General features: G+C 38.7%; 1 protein-coding gene across 1 annotated transcript in view; it reads left to right on the forward strand.

Annotated features, from left to right (window-relative positions):
* The first annotated feature begins 7655 nt into the window (after window positions 1-7655).
* The window catches only part of LOC126168145 (cytoplasmic phosphatidylinositol transfer protein 1), a 77012-nt gene continuing 70112 nt past the window's right edge, over window positions 7656-14555 (forward strand). Inside the window, exons 1-2 of the mRNA XM_049920533.1 lie at window positions 7656-7851; window positions 8392-8540. Coding sequence (XP_049776490.1) covers window positions 7801-7851; window positions 8392-8540 — 200 coding nt within the window. The 5' untranslated portion in view covers window positions 7656-7800. The remainder of the gene's footprint in view (window positions 7852-8391; window positions 8541-14555) is intronic.

Below are 14555 nucleotides of genomic sequence, written 5' to 3' on the forward strand. Positions count from 1 at the left end.
AAATGAGGTCAACGAGTGAACAAAGGCAGACAATGTGCAGCTGCCTACCCTCACCACAGCCCCAGCGGTAATCGATAGAAACTGCTTAGTCGGTTCTGCCGTACCCAGTATTTAATTGAAACACTTCTTGACAGAAGGAAGATTCCCGTTGTCATTTAACGATTCCTTTTTCCAATAATATTTCTTTGAACTACACTCCTGTACCTTACGACCAATCCATTGATAGTTACAGCACTGCAGTTGACAACACTGTGTTTTAAAATGACCCTTTCTTCCACAGTGATAACATTCTTTGTTCGACACAAACAATTTCTCATCATTCTTAAACTTAGTAGCGCTATCTATCAGCACTATCTATCTCTTGCAGATAACAGGCTACCTGCATCGCTTCCACTACATCTTGTGGGTTTTCCATTCTCACTCAGCTGGAAAATTCTGGAGAAATCCCCATCAGGAACACTTCCAGCGTCCTATCCTCAGACTCTCTCCTTAAAACTGCATCAGTCCAGTTTGTTAGTCAACTTGTAAGTTTGGGTGTTCAACTTGCTTCTCCTGTCTGCAAGCACTTCCACAGTCTCATCTGGCAATTGTCCCAAATTACTAAATTTTTCTCAGAAGAAACGAGCACTATTTCATTTTCTGTACTGTTACCTTAAGCCATATGCCAACTCTGTAAATTTGGTTACTTTATTTAAAAACCTCATAGTACATGATGTGCCTCTTAGCCTCACCTGTCAAGCGCAATTTCGTCATCTGCGATGATGTTTGTCCAGAACAGTAGCACAAGCTGGTTACGGTTAACATGTTCCGAAAAAATATAGTGACATTCTCTGATGTTTTACGAGAAAAAAGGGAAATAAGGCTAATGGCTACAGGATCCGCAGGTGGGGAAGGTACTGCTAGGTACTTCAGTAGGACCCAGTTGTAAAAGATGTCCCATTTGCCTGCCTGAATGCCATGCCATTTGATGGTTCAGTTCTTTTAGTAATTTAACCTGTTTTATCAGAGCTGTAGTAACAGCTCGCATTTCTGTCACATTTCTGCAGTTTCCTTTTCTATACTAGTAGCCTTATACACCACACACAACATACATGATAATTAATATCAGAATCACTTATTACTTCACCTCATCTACACCCAGTGGCACTTAACAAAGCTCTCTTTTGGATGACCACACTGCAAGTGGAATATATCACAGGAACAAATCTATTGCAAGGCGCTCTTTGCCCAGACAAATTACAAATTTTACAATCTGCCGGTACAAAATATACTTTAACATAGTTCCCCTTAAATTCAGATACTGGCTTTGTCTTATTCTGGACATGATCACCACCAAAATACACTTGTGTGAGAAATAAAGCTATCCACTGACTCATCCCACAGTTGTTGTAACTGATGGTGTGTCTCTGTACAAAACGCTTCAAATAGTCTTCTGATGTAGATGCTGCAAGCGTCAGAAACATGAACACAATTTTGCAAGAGACGACTATTGGGAGGATGTGAGTATAGTTGGTTCTGTGTCAGGTGGCACTCTCCCAGTTCGATCCATGCCAGTTTTCCTCAGAAGGATTGTAGTGTAGTGACCTGTGATCGCCAGTAGGTGCAGTGAAAGAATACTTAGAATTATTTATTTATTTCCATAAAATGTAGGTAGCATCTTGATTAGTGGTTGGCATCGTCAGTCAATGCCCACTGAGGAATTGTGTCATAAGCAGCAGCTTTCAGCCCACTCTTGGCAACTGACACTGTACAATTCATTCCAGCTGGCTATTGCACTGGCACTTCACAGCTTGTGGTGAGCCCAGTCTGGCTGCTCCACAACACCACAGCAATGAGTGATGGCGGCACTTATACTGAACTTACATACGTCGAATTGGGACGTGCTTTGTTCCCTCCTGCTTACCACCCTTCTTTGTCATCTGTTGTACGGCATTGACTGTTGTTGTATAGCCATGAAGTTTGATGATACTTGTCTGCCATCTAGGTAAGCACTATTCAGTTCGCCAGAATGTCAGGAATACTGGTGTCCCTATCCTGGTGTGACAGAAACGCCTCCAGGTCCTCCAGTCTGCGGCACTGGCAGACTGTGGTGCTGAACTCTGTGACTGGTGATCATGGCGAGGCAGTCATCTCTCCCAAATAGCTGCTGTTATTGTCTGTAGCATGCAGGAAATTTACAGCCGACTTGTGCCAGACGTTACTTCACTGCAATGAGGGAATTGAATGAAAACGTCATATATACCTTTGATCCATCTGACCAACTGTCTCACAAGTTAAACTGCTGGGGTATTTATGGTGCAAAGAAGTCGCAAATGCTTACCCAGCATCATTCGTCTTGACCACCTAGGGCTTGCCATTACGAAGGTATCAGCGGTTTCCGTTCTGCTGTGCTTGTTTAATGATTTTTCATAGTATAGAACTGACCCATAAGAGCTCTTGGTACCGTTTGTTGCATTTGCCTTAGCTTTCTTTCAACACGTAACGAAGGTGGCGTGACCCTGTTTGGCTGCTCGGATGCACTACATTCTGCTGAAATCTGCTGCGTGGCTCGCCAGAAACTCTGATGTGTTTTGCTCTGACCTAGTCACAGTGGCGAAATATTTTCATAGTGGCCAACTCGTTTCGACATTCCCATAATTTAGTGACATAACTTTGCTCTGGGACTTCGAAAACTTTACCTATTTTACTGCCCTGTATAAAGTTGGCCTGCAACAGTAGTCACTTACTTTTGTTTTATAGATAAAAAACAATGTGGCTTTGCCATTTCAATTATGAACTCTCTTGTATTTAAGTTATTGCTAATTATAACATTTACCAGTGCAGGAGAATTTTTAAATATCTTGTTGTTATACTGTAACTTATGGAACAGTGTTTATGTACAGAGAACCACTATAACAGAAAACAAAAGAGACATTTTTGAAATTTTAGTGCCCTGTTAAATACATTGTTTTTAATAAAAGTTAATGTACTCTTATTGGCTGATTTTAATATTAAATTTGAATCCAGTATCTCTGATAACTTAGTATTATGTGCCTTCTGTGATTTATAAGATGCAGCTTACCATAAGTAACTGTAATACGCCAGTTTTTCTAAATTATCTAAGAAACATTAATTGGTGTTGTATGTATGGTAATAATGAAGCAGAAAAGCAACTCAATAACTTTTTTAATTACTAAAAACAATAAGTGGTACACTCATGAACTACAAAAACGTGATGATCAGTACAATAATTTCTAATCCCTAGCAAAGATCTACTCTCATTTGCTTGCCAGGGTAAGATACAAAGAACTGAAACATCAGTTCAGAATGAATATTACGAAAACTAAATTAGGATATAATTGTACAGTCTTTGCATGATCTGTTAATAAACCAAAACAAATATGGAAAATTATTGACGAAAACTTAGTATCAGGTAGCAAAGATTTAGTGTCTAAACCTAGTTTACACGATGACACTAGGTTGCAGGCAACTGAGCTACCGGCCACTGCGCATGTGCGCCGCTCGTTTGCGCAATTCGCTGGTGAAACTAAACACTTTCGGCGTGTTCCAACTTTGGCGACGCTAATTGCATGAGTTTTGAGGTTATCTGTGTTCGTAGAGTGTAGACAAACTGAAATATGAAGTGGGGAACGGAGAATAATGTTTGGTTTTTGGATATCTATGCTTTACATAGGTGTTTGTGGGATTTCAGTGATGCTGATTACAAAAATAAGCAACATATTGCTGCCACTGACACCGTAATGCGCGATCATAACATAGATGGTTTGACAATATCTGAGCTGCAGGGCAAAGTTTATTGAGTTAGGAGCACATACACAACTGAATTAATAAAAATACAAGCAAGTGTAATTCTAACTGTGGCAAGGCTATCGTCTACAAGACTAAAATCTCATCATTCGAGTTGACCAACTCTTTGTTAGGGAATATTGTTGACAGGAGGGAAGGTCTGTACAAATTCAAGAAGGTGCAATCTTTATTCAATATTCATCTATTTAAAACGTCGCACCAGTGCTCCCCATTCACATATGTTATAATTCTGAAATATTACCATTGTACAGATCTATCTTCAAGAGAGTAGTTTGCAAACCATTCTCTTGTTAATGTGGCCTGCTTCGGTTAATTATTGTTGCTAGTGTAAATAATTATTACTGGTAAGGTTAATAATTATTGGTGTTAATGAAATAACGTCATCACCAACTAAAACCGTATCTTATAGCATGCCGAGTGTTCTCGACTGTAATGCACACAATAACATATATAATTTCAGTTCTGGCGACAGTGCTTCATGCATTATAGTACCCTTATTCCTTATAGCATAATTAACTCTATTTAGAAAAAAACGTGAACAGTTCTGGTGACATTCTAAGGTAATTAAAAGAACTTCTCAGATCTTCCATCATAAATTATTTCAGCAAGGATGCCGAGCAACTGAGCTGACGTCTATTCTTCATCCAGTCCCGAATCGAAACAGATTTCTTATTTTTTATTCTTATGCAGCGATTCCACACAACAAACTTTAACTCCATCACAGCTCGTGCAATGTGCAGCTGCCAAAACTTTCATTTCAGACACGACTCATTTACCCACAAAGTGAAGAAACTGAAGTGTATACTGGTGTCGCCGTGTCTACAGTCATATATGAAACCACTTGTGTGCAACTCATTCAAGCAACGAGTGGCACAACACGATGTTGTCGTGTAAACTAGGCTTAAATTGCAGCTACCCTCTAGGTCCCTGTGAGCCAAGCCTATGACTGACTAGAAATAAAAAAGACAAAATCTATTAATAGGTTTCTTTTGACAGAAACGATGACTTCTGTCTTTAACAGCTAATTTCTATATATCAGTATTCCAACCCAGGGATGTTTCATTATCAACGTTTGGTTTACATGAATTATTTGCCAATGTTTTGGTTTACATTAATTATTTGCCAATGTACTATGATACTATACAAGGAGGCTCTGACTTCTGCTGATGTGCTATAGATCATTAAATAATCATGTGCATACTCACCTTTTTCAAACGATGTACAAGTAGTAAATTATGATTAATACATTTCCTTGGAATAAAATATTTAATTTCATCTTTTGAAATTCAGGTAAAGTTTCTGCTTTTGTTCCTCCACACAAAGTAATAGGACAAATATCTAACAACTCTTCTTTCAGACACTCAACAAAATGTGTTCACCCTTTAGTAATGAGAGAAGTATTTGACTCAGTGCCACATCTACACTTATTATCAAAAGTATGATCATATGATGTATCAATAGCAATTTGTGACTGGATCACTGATTTATTGATAGGGAGGATGTAGCATATTAGTCTGGACAGACTGGTCTCTTCAAATGGTGAAGTAACTTCGAGTGTTTCTCTGCCTTGTGATGACTGGGTGTTGTGTGATGTCCTTAGGTTAGTTAGGTTTAAGTAGTTTAAGTTCTAGGGGACTGATGACCATAGATGTTAAGTCCCGTAGTGCTCAGAGCCATTTTTTTTTAACTTCGAGTGTGCCCCAGGGACGTGTGTTGGGGCCTTTGCCATTCATGACATTTATTACTGATCTCACACACAACATTAATAGTAACCTCAGATGAAACTTCCTGGCAGATTAAAACTGTGTGCCGGACCGAGACTTAAACTTGGGACCTTTGCCTTTCGCGGACAATTGCTCTACCAACTGAGCTACCCAAGCACGACTCACGCACCGTCCTCACAGCTTTACTTCTGCCAGTACCTCGTCTCCTACCTTCCAAACTTTACAGAAGCTCTCCTGCGAACCTTGCAGAACTAGCACTCCTGAAAGAAAGGATATCGCAGAGACATGGCTTTGCCACTGCTTTGGGAATGTTTCCAGAATGAGATTTTCACTATGCAGCGGAGTGTGCGCTGATATAAAACTTCCTGGCAGATTAAAACTGTGTGCCGGACTGAGACTCGAACTCGGGATCTTTGCCTTTTGCGGGCAAGTGCTTGGGTAGCTCAGTTGGTAGAGCACTTGCCCGCGAAAGGCAAAGGTCCTGATTACGAGTCTCGGTCCAGCACACAGTTTTAATCTGCCAGGAAGTTTCATATCACCGCACACTCCGCTGCACAGTGAAAATCTCATTCTAGTAACCTCAGATGTTTTATAGATGATGAAGCTACCTGTAATGGAGTATGGTCTGAAAGAATCTGCATAAATATTCAGTCAGATCTTCATAAGTTTCCAAAGTAGAGCAAAGACTGACAACTTAATTTAAATTTTCAGAAATACAGGATTGTGCACTTCATACAATGAGAAAATATCAATTAGTCACAGTGGAACTAGCCAACTCAAACTAATACTATGTTGTAAAATGTTGTTGGTATGTGAAATCGAATGATCACATATGTTCCGTCATGGGTAAAGCAGATGGTACGCTTCAGTTTATCGGTAAAACATTGAGGAAATGTGAGCAGTCTACAAATGAGGCTGCTTAAAAGTCACTCATCTAACTTGGTATAGAATACTGCTCACGTGTGTGGGACCTTCACCAAGTAGGACTGACAGGGGATATTGAATGTATGCAGAGAAGCGGAGCACAAAAAGTCACAGGTTTATTTGACCCATGGGAGGGTGTCACAAAGGTGTTGAGGAATCTGAAGTGGCAGACTCTTGAAGATGCCGATAAAGCCCCCTTACAAAGTTTCGAGAGCTGGCTTTAAATGTTGACTCTAGGAAATACTACCCCCTATGTGTCGCTCCCATAGAAAACATAAGGAGATCATTATATTAATTACAGCCTGCGCAGAGACATTTAAACAATCATTATCCTCACACTCCGTACATGTATGGAATGGGAGGAAACCCTAATAAATGGTACAATGGGAAGTATCCTTTGTCATGCACTTTACAGTGATTTTTCGGAGTATTGATTTAGATGTAGATGTAAATGTTTAATGATGCGTGTTGTGGATAACTGTCACCAACTACACAGATAATTTACTGACAATGGTGTTACTCTTAGGAGTTTTCTTGCCAATTCTGGTCAGGTTTCCTGGTATAATGGAATGCGCAGCATGCTAGTTTGTGAGCCTGGGAGGTGGGCTGCACCAAGATCGAATCCACGTGGCATCTTAACAACTGTGGGCAGGTTCATTGATCAGGCTGTGTGTGGTGGGGTAAATGGTGGGATGGTTTGTAAGACCATGATACAGAAACTTAAAACACGACAACACAGAGAGCAAAGATTCTACAGTTTACAGACAGACAGAACACAGTAGGTTACCGTGGCGAGTGTGACATCAGAAAGATATCCAGTCACAAGTTAAATAAAATAAAATTGGACGTTTCCTGAAAAACCGACAGTGTATTAGACGGTGTAAACGGTAGGGAGAAGGAGAATATAGATGTAGATAAAGCACGAATATTTCTTGCTGAAAACTTAGGTTCATATATTATTCCTTTATTCAGTGCAGTCACGTTTGCGACAGTGAATTATTGTAAAAATCCAACATGACATCATAAGTTTTTCTTCTGTGTTTGGAAAGGCTACTTCACGACGATACTACATTTTGAGCAGTCAACGCCACTTTTTAGGGCGTCACTTTATTTGCAAGTAGAATCCTGGATTCTCTTCACTGGTTTTGCAGATTATCTTTCCCGTGGAGAAGGTGTGAAGTATCTTTGAGAAATCGTCTTTGCGCCAGCGTTTTGGTAGTGCACTTAAATTGCAGGTGATCAACGAGTTCCCGTGTTTGTTGTTATGCGGCATCTCTGTGGATGCAATTAGTTAAGGGGAAGTGTATATTTTCGCACCGGTACCGTTCCCGCAAGTCACAGTAGAATGGTTCTAACGAAGGAGTATAGGATATGTATGCCATTGACAGTTGAGGAGGTAAAACATTTTTTTTTTAATTAAAGTATTTGAGAAGACGTATAAAAAGAACCAAAGTTTATCACGGCTTGTGTTTATAGGCGTCCTGTATATAAACACCCTAAATAAAGCCACATTACTAACAGTTAGCTGTTATATAGTTGTATTGCATATTCTGGCAATAAGTTATTAAAATTGTTATCGCTTCTAGGTACCAATGGCATAAAGCTATGAATTAGGAATATTTAATCTGCCGGAATTAGGTACATTTATCAGTGGTTTCCCTTTGATGCGAGTGAAAAAAAAAATCCCTGTACCGTAAAGAGTTTAAATTTGATAACCTGCTAGCTTAGCTGATATTCTGTTCAGGGCGCATAATTGGTTAATGTCGGAATTGCCAGGAACTCATCTCAAGTCTCTAACATAGGCTGCGCATTATGCTTTCTCTTTGAAATAACTTATTTGCTGAAATAAAAATTTTGAACTGTTGGTGTATTGTGCCCCTATCATGTTAATTGCCTGGTTCTCATTTTAGTTGTTTCTCTTTTTTTTCAATTCCAGTATCAGATAGGGCAGTTGTACATGATTGCTCGACATAGCCATGAACAAACAGATTCTGGAGAAGGTGTTGAGGTGATAGAAAACACTGCCTGCGAGGATCCAGAATATGGGAATGGCCAATACACGGAGAAAAGGATTCATCTCTCTAGGTAGTAGGCTTTACAATATTGTATTGGCCATTAATTAATTTGCTTGATTAAAATTGTTATGCAATGGTTGTAAAGTGTCAATTGAATTAAAGGTAAGATTCCCTTTGGCCTTAAACAATAAAGGCATGAATGAGGTCTTAGGAATGTTGCATGTGATATTCTGAAATATTTGTGTGTTTAAGATGACGCATGTTATCCATGCTGTGGTAATATATTGCTCCAAGACATTGTGTAAAGCCTTACTTTCATTCCCCAATAAATACCTCAGTTTCTCTGCTTTTCTTCTTTGTGTGTTCGTATGCCTGAAATCTAGTTAAGAGTGTCACTTATTTCGCCTTATCTGTATGACTTTGGGTTTACTGTAGTGTTGTAGATCCTACTAGAATTTTACTCATCATTTAAATTCTATACCAATGATTTTCTATGTCTGTAAACACACATGTGGAAAACTGAAGTTTATGGCTTGTATGGTAAAATATAAATTGCAACACAATTATACATTCTAACATTGAATAAATGTTTGTGATACATCTGACAGGCATGTGCAGATGTAAAGTTTACACTATGCATAATTTAAAAACGTCACATTTAATCAAGATACAATTAAGTTTTGGCAATATTTGCAACATGTAGTTGTGCAGTCCATGTGTGTATTTTTGATTTCTTGATTCCCTTGCTTTCAACTGTCAGAAGTTAGGTTTTTGGCAAATGTTGGATTGAAGTTGGCAATCACCAAGATGTATTGCAAATACTACTTTGGTGCAGGAGCATCTGCAGTACTGTGAACCTTCACAACTTGCTGTGAATTTCTGCAGTATCGAAACCACTATTTGTGATGTAGAAATACATTCTAAAATGTGCATTTATTATTTTATAATACCAATTTGAACTTTTATTACATAAAATTTTCATTTCACCTTGGCTTTCATAGAGGATAATTTTGTTGTAATTGTTTTGGATTTATTATTTGGAAAAATAATTGATCACAAACTTGATACAAGTGGTTTTTGCTTAGTATTGTCACCAACATTTTTAGACTTGTTTATAAAGAAATACTGTTGCTTGAGTTGTAACATTTTAAATTAAGGATGATGGCAAAAGAAATGTACTAAGGCATTTTGTCAGAACAATCCACTGATGATACAATTACTTAATTGTTCCCTTCTCCAGCACATATATTGAAATATTGTATGTGTATTGTTGCCATGCTGTCACATGCTGTGCCATTATCATCTTGAGCATCAGAATTATACAAAAAATGTACACTCATTATCAACTTTATGATCATTGCCATTCAAGTCATTAGTCAGATTCCTATGTTGAATTAAAACACTACATATGATAAACTGAATCGAAGACACACTGGTTGGCCCTAGGTCTAGGTTGAATCTGTATTCTGCATCTACATGAAACCTGTACCTTGAAGCATTGTGATCAAAATTTGGAAAAGGTGATTCCTGATTTTTTTAATTGTTATCACCTACAGTGGTTGTGTAGCCTTTATTCTAAGAAAGCTATGTATCACATTATTGACAAAAATCACAAAACACTGATAACTTTTCTACTATGACAGACATTTTATAACAAGTGCATCTTCATTGTAAATCATTCAAACAATGAAATCTATTACAAGCAAAGGAGGCAGTTTCTTGGACCACATAATGCACCATTGAAGACTCAACTCGAAAGTTAATAGCTGTATATTATACATTGCGATATACTTTTAACATTTCACGTACCAAAGCATGTGTAGGCCTACATAAATAACACCACATTACTGCATTATATGCTATAAATGCTATCAGTCCTGTCTGTTGGCAAAACAGCTGTTATGTGATTGTAGTAGAACAGTGTAAGTGAAACATTGTTGTCTTATGTCCATCATCTTTTGGATTTCAAATCACAGACACAAAATAAGAAAACTGTAGGACATGACAGAAACAAAAATTTATGGAAAAAGATTAAAAGATATGAGGAACAACTGTTTACGAAGTACTTCCAGTGTGTGTGGTCCCCCCCCCCCCCCCCCCCCCCCCCCGCATTTACTTTTGTTGGTATCCTATTCTCATCATAGGTATATATGTAGGCCTACATTAAATGTAACATGGAATGGGGGTGCTAGTGCTTTCATAAGAGGAGCTTGATCATGGGACAGCTTTATGGGAAAGTAATTTCTTTCTAATATGAAAGTTTTTCCCCTCTGCCTATTGGCAACATGTTAAATGTTGTTTGTTGAACAAACTCAGTCCTAAGAAGTATTGTATTCTCTCATGATTAAATTTGACTACAACTTCCCTTGTTTTGTGGGACTAAATGCTTCTAAGAGTATTTTCTCTTACATAGTTAAAAATGTGACCATGTTTTGGAGCCACAAGTGTACGGGAATTTCTGTAACACCAAAACTGAAACAGCACTGAAAGGCCATGTAGATAACGCTATGTGCTTAAGAAAGGCAGCTGCAATTGTCATTGTACAGCTGAAAGAAGACAGCTGGTCAAACTGACATAAGAAATGGATCTAGTGTCATTACCCACCAAGTGTACCGTTAATTCCCACCTGAGAACTTCCTGTCTGTATGAAATTTTGCACAAATGTTCCATGGTAAATAAACTAAACCTGTTCCAAATTTGAGCTCAAGGTATGAAAAATTCATGGTATGAAGAGAATTTTGCTAGAGAGCTGCATAAGTCATGTAAGCTCTAGGACAGTTTTGGCCAATTGTAAGATTACTTAATAATGAAACTAGTAGTAATATAAGGAGATACTTGTATAAAGTACACAACTTTTTATGCTCTACATACTGTTTTCAGGGCTATGCCGTCCACCATTTTCTTGCTGCATGAAGTCAAAGCTGGGGAAAATCAATAGCAACAATTTTTACCATTTTATGTCTGCAGTAATTTTTGGATGAAGAAAGTATACTGAGAGCCTTTTAGTAGTTAAACAGAAATGTTACTTCTCAGTGTCACTGAACTGCAGCAGTTATTTTTGAGTAGGCTACCAGTATTCTAGAAATCATTAATGTGGAAACAGTGATTATCACCCTAATGATCAGGCTGCCACCACCAATTAAAACACAACATATGTCAGATCTGTAAATAATAGATTTCAACTATCTGTCGTCCTTTTTAAATTTTGTTGGCAGATCTAGATTTCAGCTAGAAACTAGCCATTCTCAATGCACTATCATTTTTGATCAACACATGTATGGCCTAGAATGAAATTTTCACTCTACAGCGGAGTGTGCGCTGATGTGAAACTTCCTGGCAGATTAAAACAGTGTGCCGGACCGAGACTCGAACTCGGGATCTTTGCCTTTCGTGGGCAAGTGCTTGGGTAGCTCAGTTGGTAGAGCACTTGCCCGCGAAAGGCATGTAATGCCTGTTGGTCATTTATTATTGTATCCCCAAGAAATGATGATTATCTACTTGGTATTTTTTCTGGGTAGATTACCTTGATACTTGAACATTAAGCATGATTTCAAGCTTACCTTCAAAGTTACCTTTTTTTACAGCATGCTCCACTAATAGTACGTGTATGTGGCGAGAGAGAGGAGAAGGTGAAACCCAGTGCCAGCATGTAGCCTACTACTCGTGAATAGCACCAAGGGGGCCACCAAGCTTAATGTTCCCATCTCATGGATAGATCCCCATCGGCAGTTTCATGTGCCCTCATTTTGTGAGACACTGACAAGGGAACCTCCCCATCGCACCCCCCTCAGATTTAGTTATAAGTTGGCACAGTGGAAAGGCCTTGAAAAACTGAACACAGATCAGTCGAGAAAACAGGAAGAAGTTGTGTGGAACTATGAAAAAATAAGCAAAATATACAAATTGAGTAGTCCATGCGCAAGATAGTCAACATCAAGGATAGTATGAAGTTGGGAACGCCGTGGTCCCGCGGTTAGCGTGAGCAGCTACGGAATGAGAGGTCCTACGTTCAAGTCTACCCTCGAGTGAAAAGTTTAATTTTTTATTTTCAGTTTAGGTGACAAACTCATGTTTTCATCGCTTTTTTGGGAGTGATTATCACATCCACGAGGAAACCTAAATCGGGCAATGTAGAAGAATCTTTTTACCCATTCGCCAAGTGTACAAGTTAGGTGGGTCGACAACATATTCCTGTCATGTGACGCACATGCCGTCACCAGTGTCGTATAGAATATATCAGACGTGTTCTCCTGTGGAGGAATCGGTTGACCTATGACCTTGCGATCAAATGTTTTCAGTTCCCATTGGAGAGCCACGTCCTTTCGTCTACTAATCGCACGGTTTTGCGGTGCGGTCGCAAAACAGAGACACTAAAGTTATTACAGTGAACAGTAAACTTATAACAGTGAACAGAGACGTCAGTGAATGAACGGACAGATCATAACTATGCGAAAATAAAGAAAGTAAAATTTGCACTCGAGGGAAGACTTGAACCAATGATCTCTCTCTCTCTCTCTCTCTCTCTCTCTCTCTCTCTCTCTCTCTTTTTTAATCTCATTTTGTTCGCTTGCGTTCGTTGAATCTGCTCGGGCCGGACATCGTAAGACATCCGTCTAAGTTCGTTGTTGATCAATTAACTCAGTTTTGTTATTACAGAGGGCAGCTAACCCTCTGACCGGACACGCTGAGCTACCGTGCCGGCTAGGGATCTCTCGTTCCGCAGCTGCTCACGCTAACCACGAGACCACGGCACTCTTGCGTTCACATTATCCTTGATGTTGCCTGTCTTGCACATGGACTACTCAGTTTGTATATTTTGCTTATTTTTTTCATAGTTTCACACAACTTCTTCCTGTTATCTTGATTGATATGTGTTCAGTTTTTCAAGGCCTATCCACTGTGCAACTTATAACTAAAACTGAGGGGTGTGCGATGGGGAGGTTCCCTTGTGAGGAAAGGTTCGGTATTCAAACAAGCACATTGGGGGAAAGTCTGGTGATGAGGAACTTTATGCCACCAACGCTCCTCCCCCTGCGAGCCAAATGCTGAAAGTGAATTTTTTTTTTCCACCACTAGAATTGAAACCAGCTTACCTCCATGTCGAATGCCTATGCCAGCACATGTGTTAGCAAACTCAGCTGCAGAGTTTGGTTAACTTTCCTTTCGTATGACACATTTCTGTAGTAAACTTCTAAAAGTGTCTCATTTTATGTTGAAAACTGACTGAAAACTTTTATGTTGAAAACACATAGGGAAATAAAGCATAAAGTATTTAGAAACTATATTTTTATTCATACACAAATAGTGCTAAACTGATGTAGTTCGTGAAAATTGTGAAGTAGGAAAAATTAGAAATAGGAATAGTGTTGGTTGTAAACAAAAATAACCATTCATAAAGAGCCTTTTACTAATCTTCCTTGAAAGTGAAGATGCAGAGAACACATTTTAAAACTGCTTACACGTTGTTATCAAAAGTTCTGCTAACAAAAAGTATGTCCAGTCACATTCACAAAAATGCAGTTTCAATAATATCAAATTACAGTTTGAAATAAATGTTCTCCTAACGAGGTGATGAAAAAATGACTAACGATGAAGAAATTAATCACCTTCGTAGCGTGATGGGTTGCTAAGCGAGTGGGTGTGGTTTCGCTTCCCTGCCGAGTTGGAAATTTTCTCTACTCAGGGACTGGGCACTGCATTGTTCTTACTTTTATATCATGTAAATTGATATTACTATTGAGGTGGCTGAATGGACATGATGCAAAAGCCAATAAAAAAATTTAAAAAAAGATGAAGTACCATATGTGATATGAAAGTACCAAAAATGTAATATTACTTCTGGTGTTGTTTGAAGGTGAATAACAATCACCGAGTCTGGTACCCAAATTTGTATTGACTAACTTAGTAAAATCAGGTTTTCAATCACTTTTCTTCTGTGAATACTTAGCTTGTACAACTTACATACCAAGTTTTTACTTGTTGTAGAACACAACTACAGTTTTACTCTTCCTAGAGTCTGAAGGATTGTTCAGTCATGCATGCAGGCAAAGCAGTTAATACAGCCTTTTTCTTAGCAGAAAAAAGC

Source organism: Schistocerca cancellata, chromosome 1 (assembly GCF_023864275.1).
Source record: "Schistocerca cancellata isolate TAMUIC-IGC-003103 chromosome 1, iqSchCanc2.1, whole genome shotgun sequence".
Taxonomy (NCBI): Eukaryota; Metazoa; Arthropoda; class Insecta; order Orthoptera; family Acrididae; genus Schistocerca; species Schistocerca cancellata.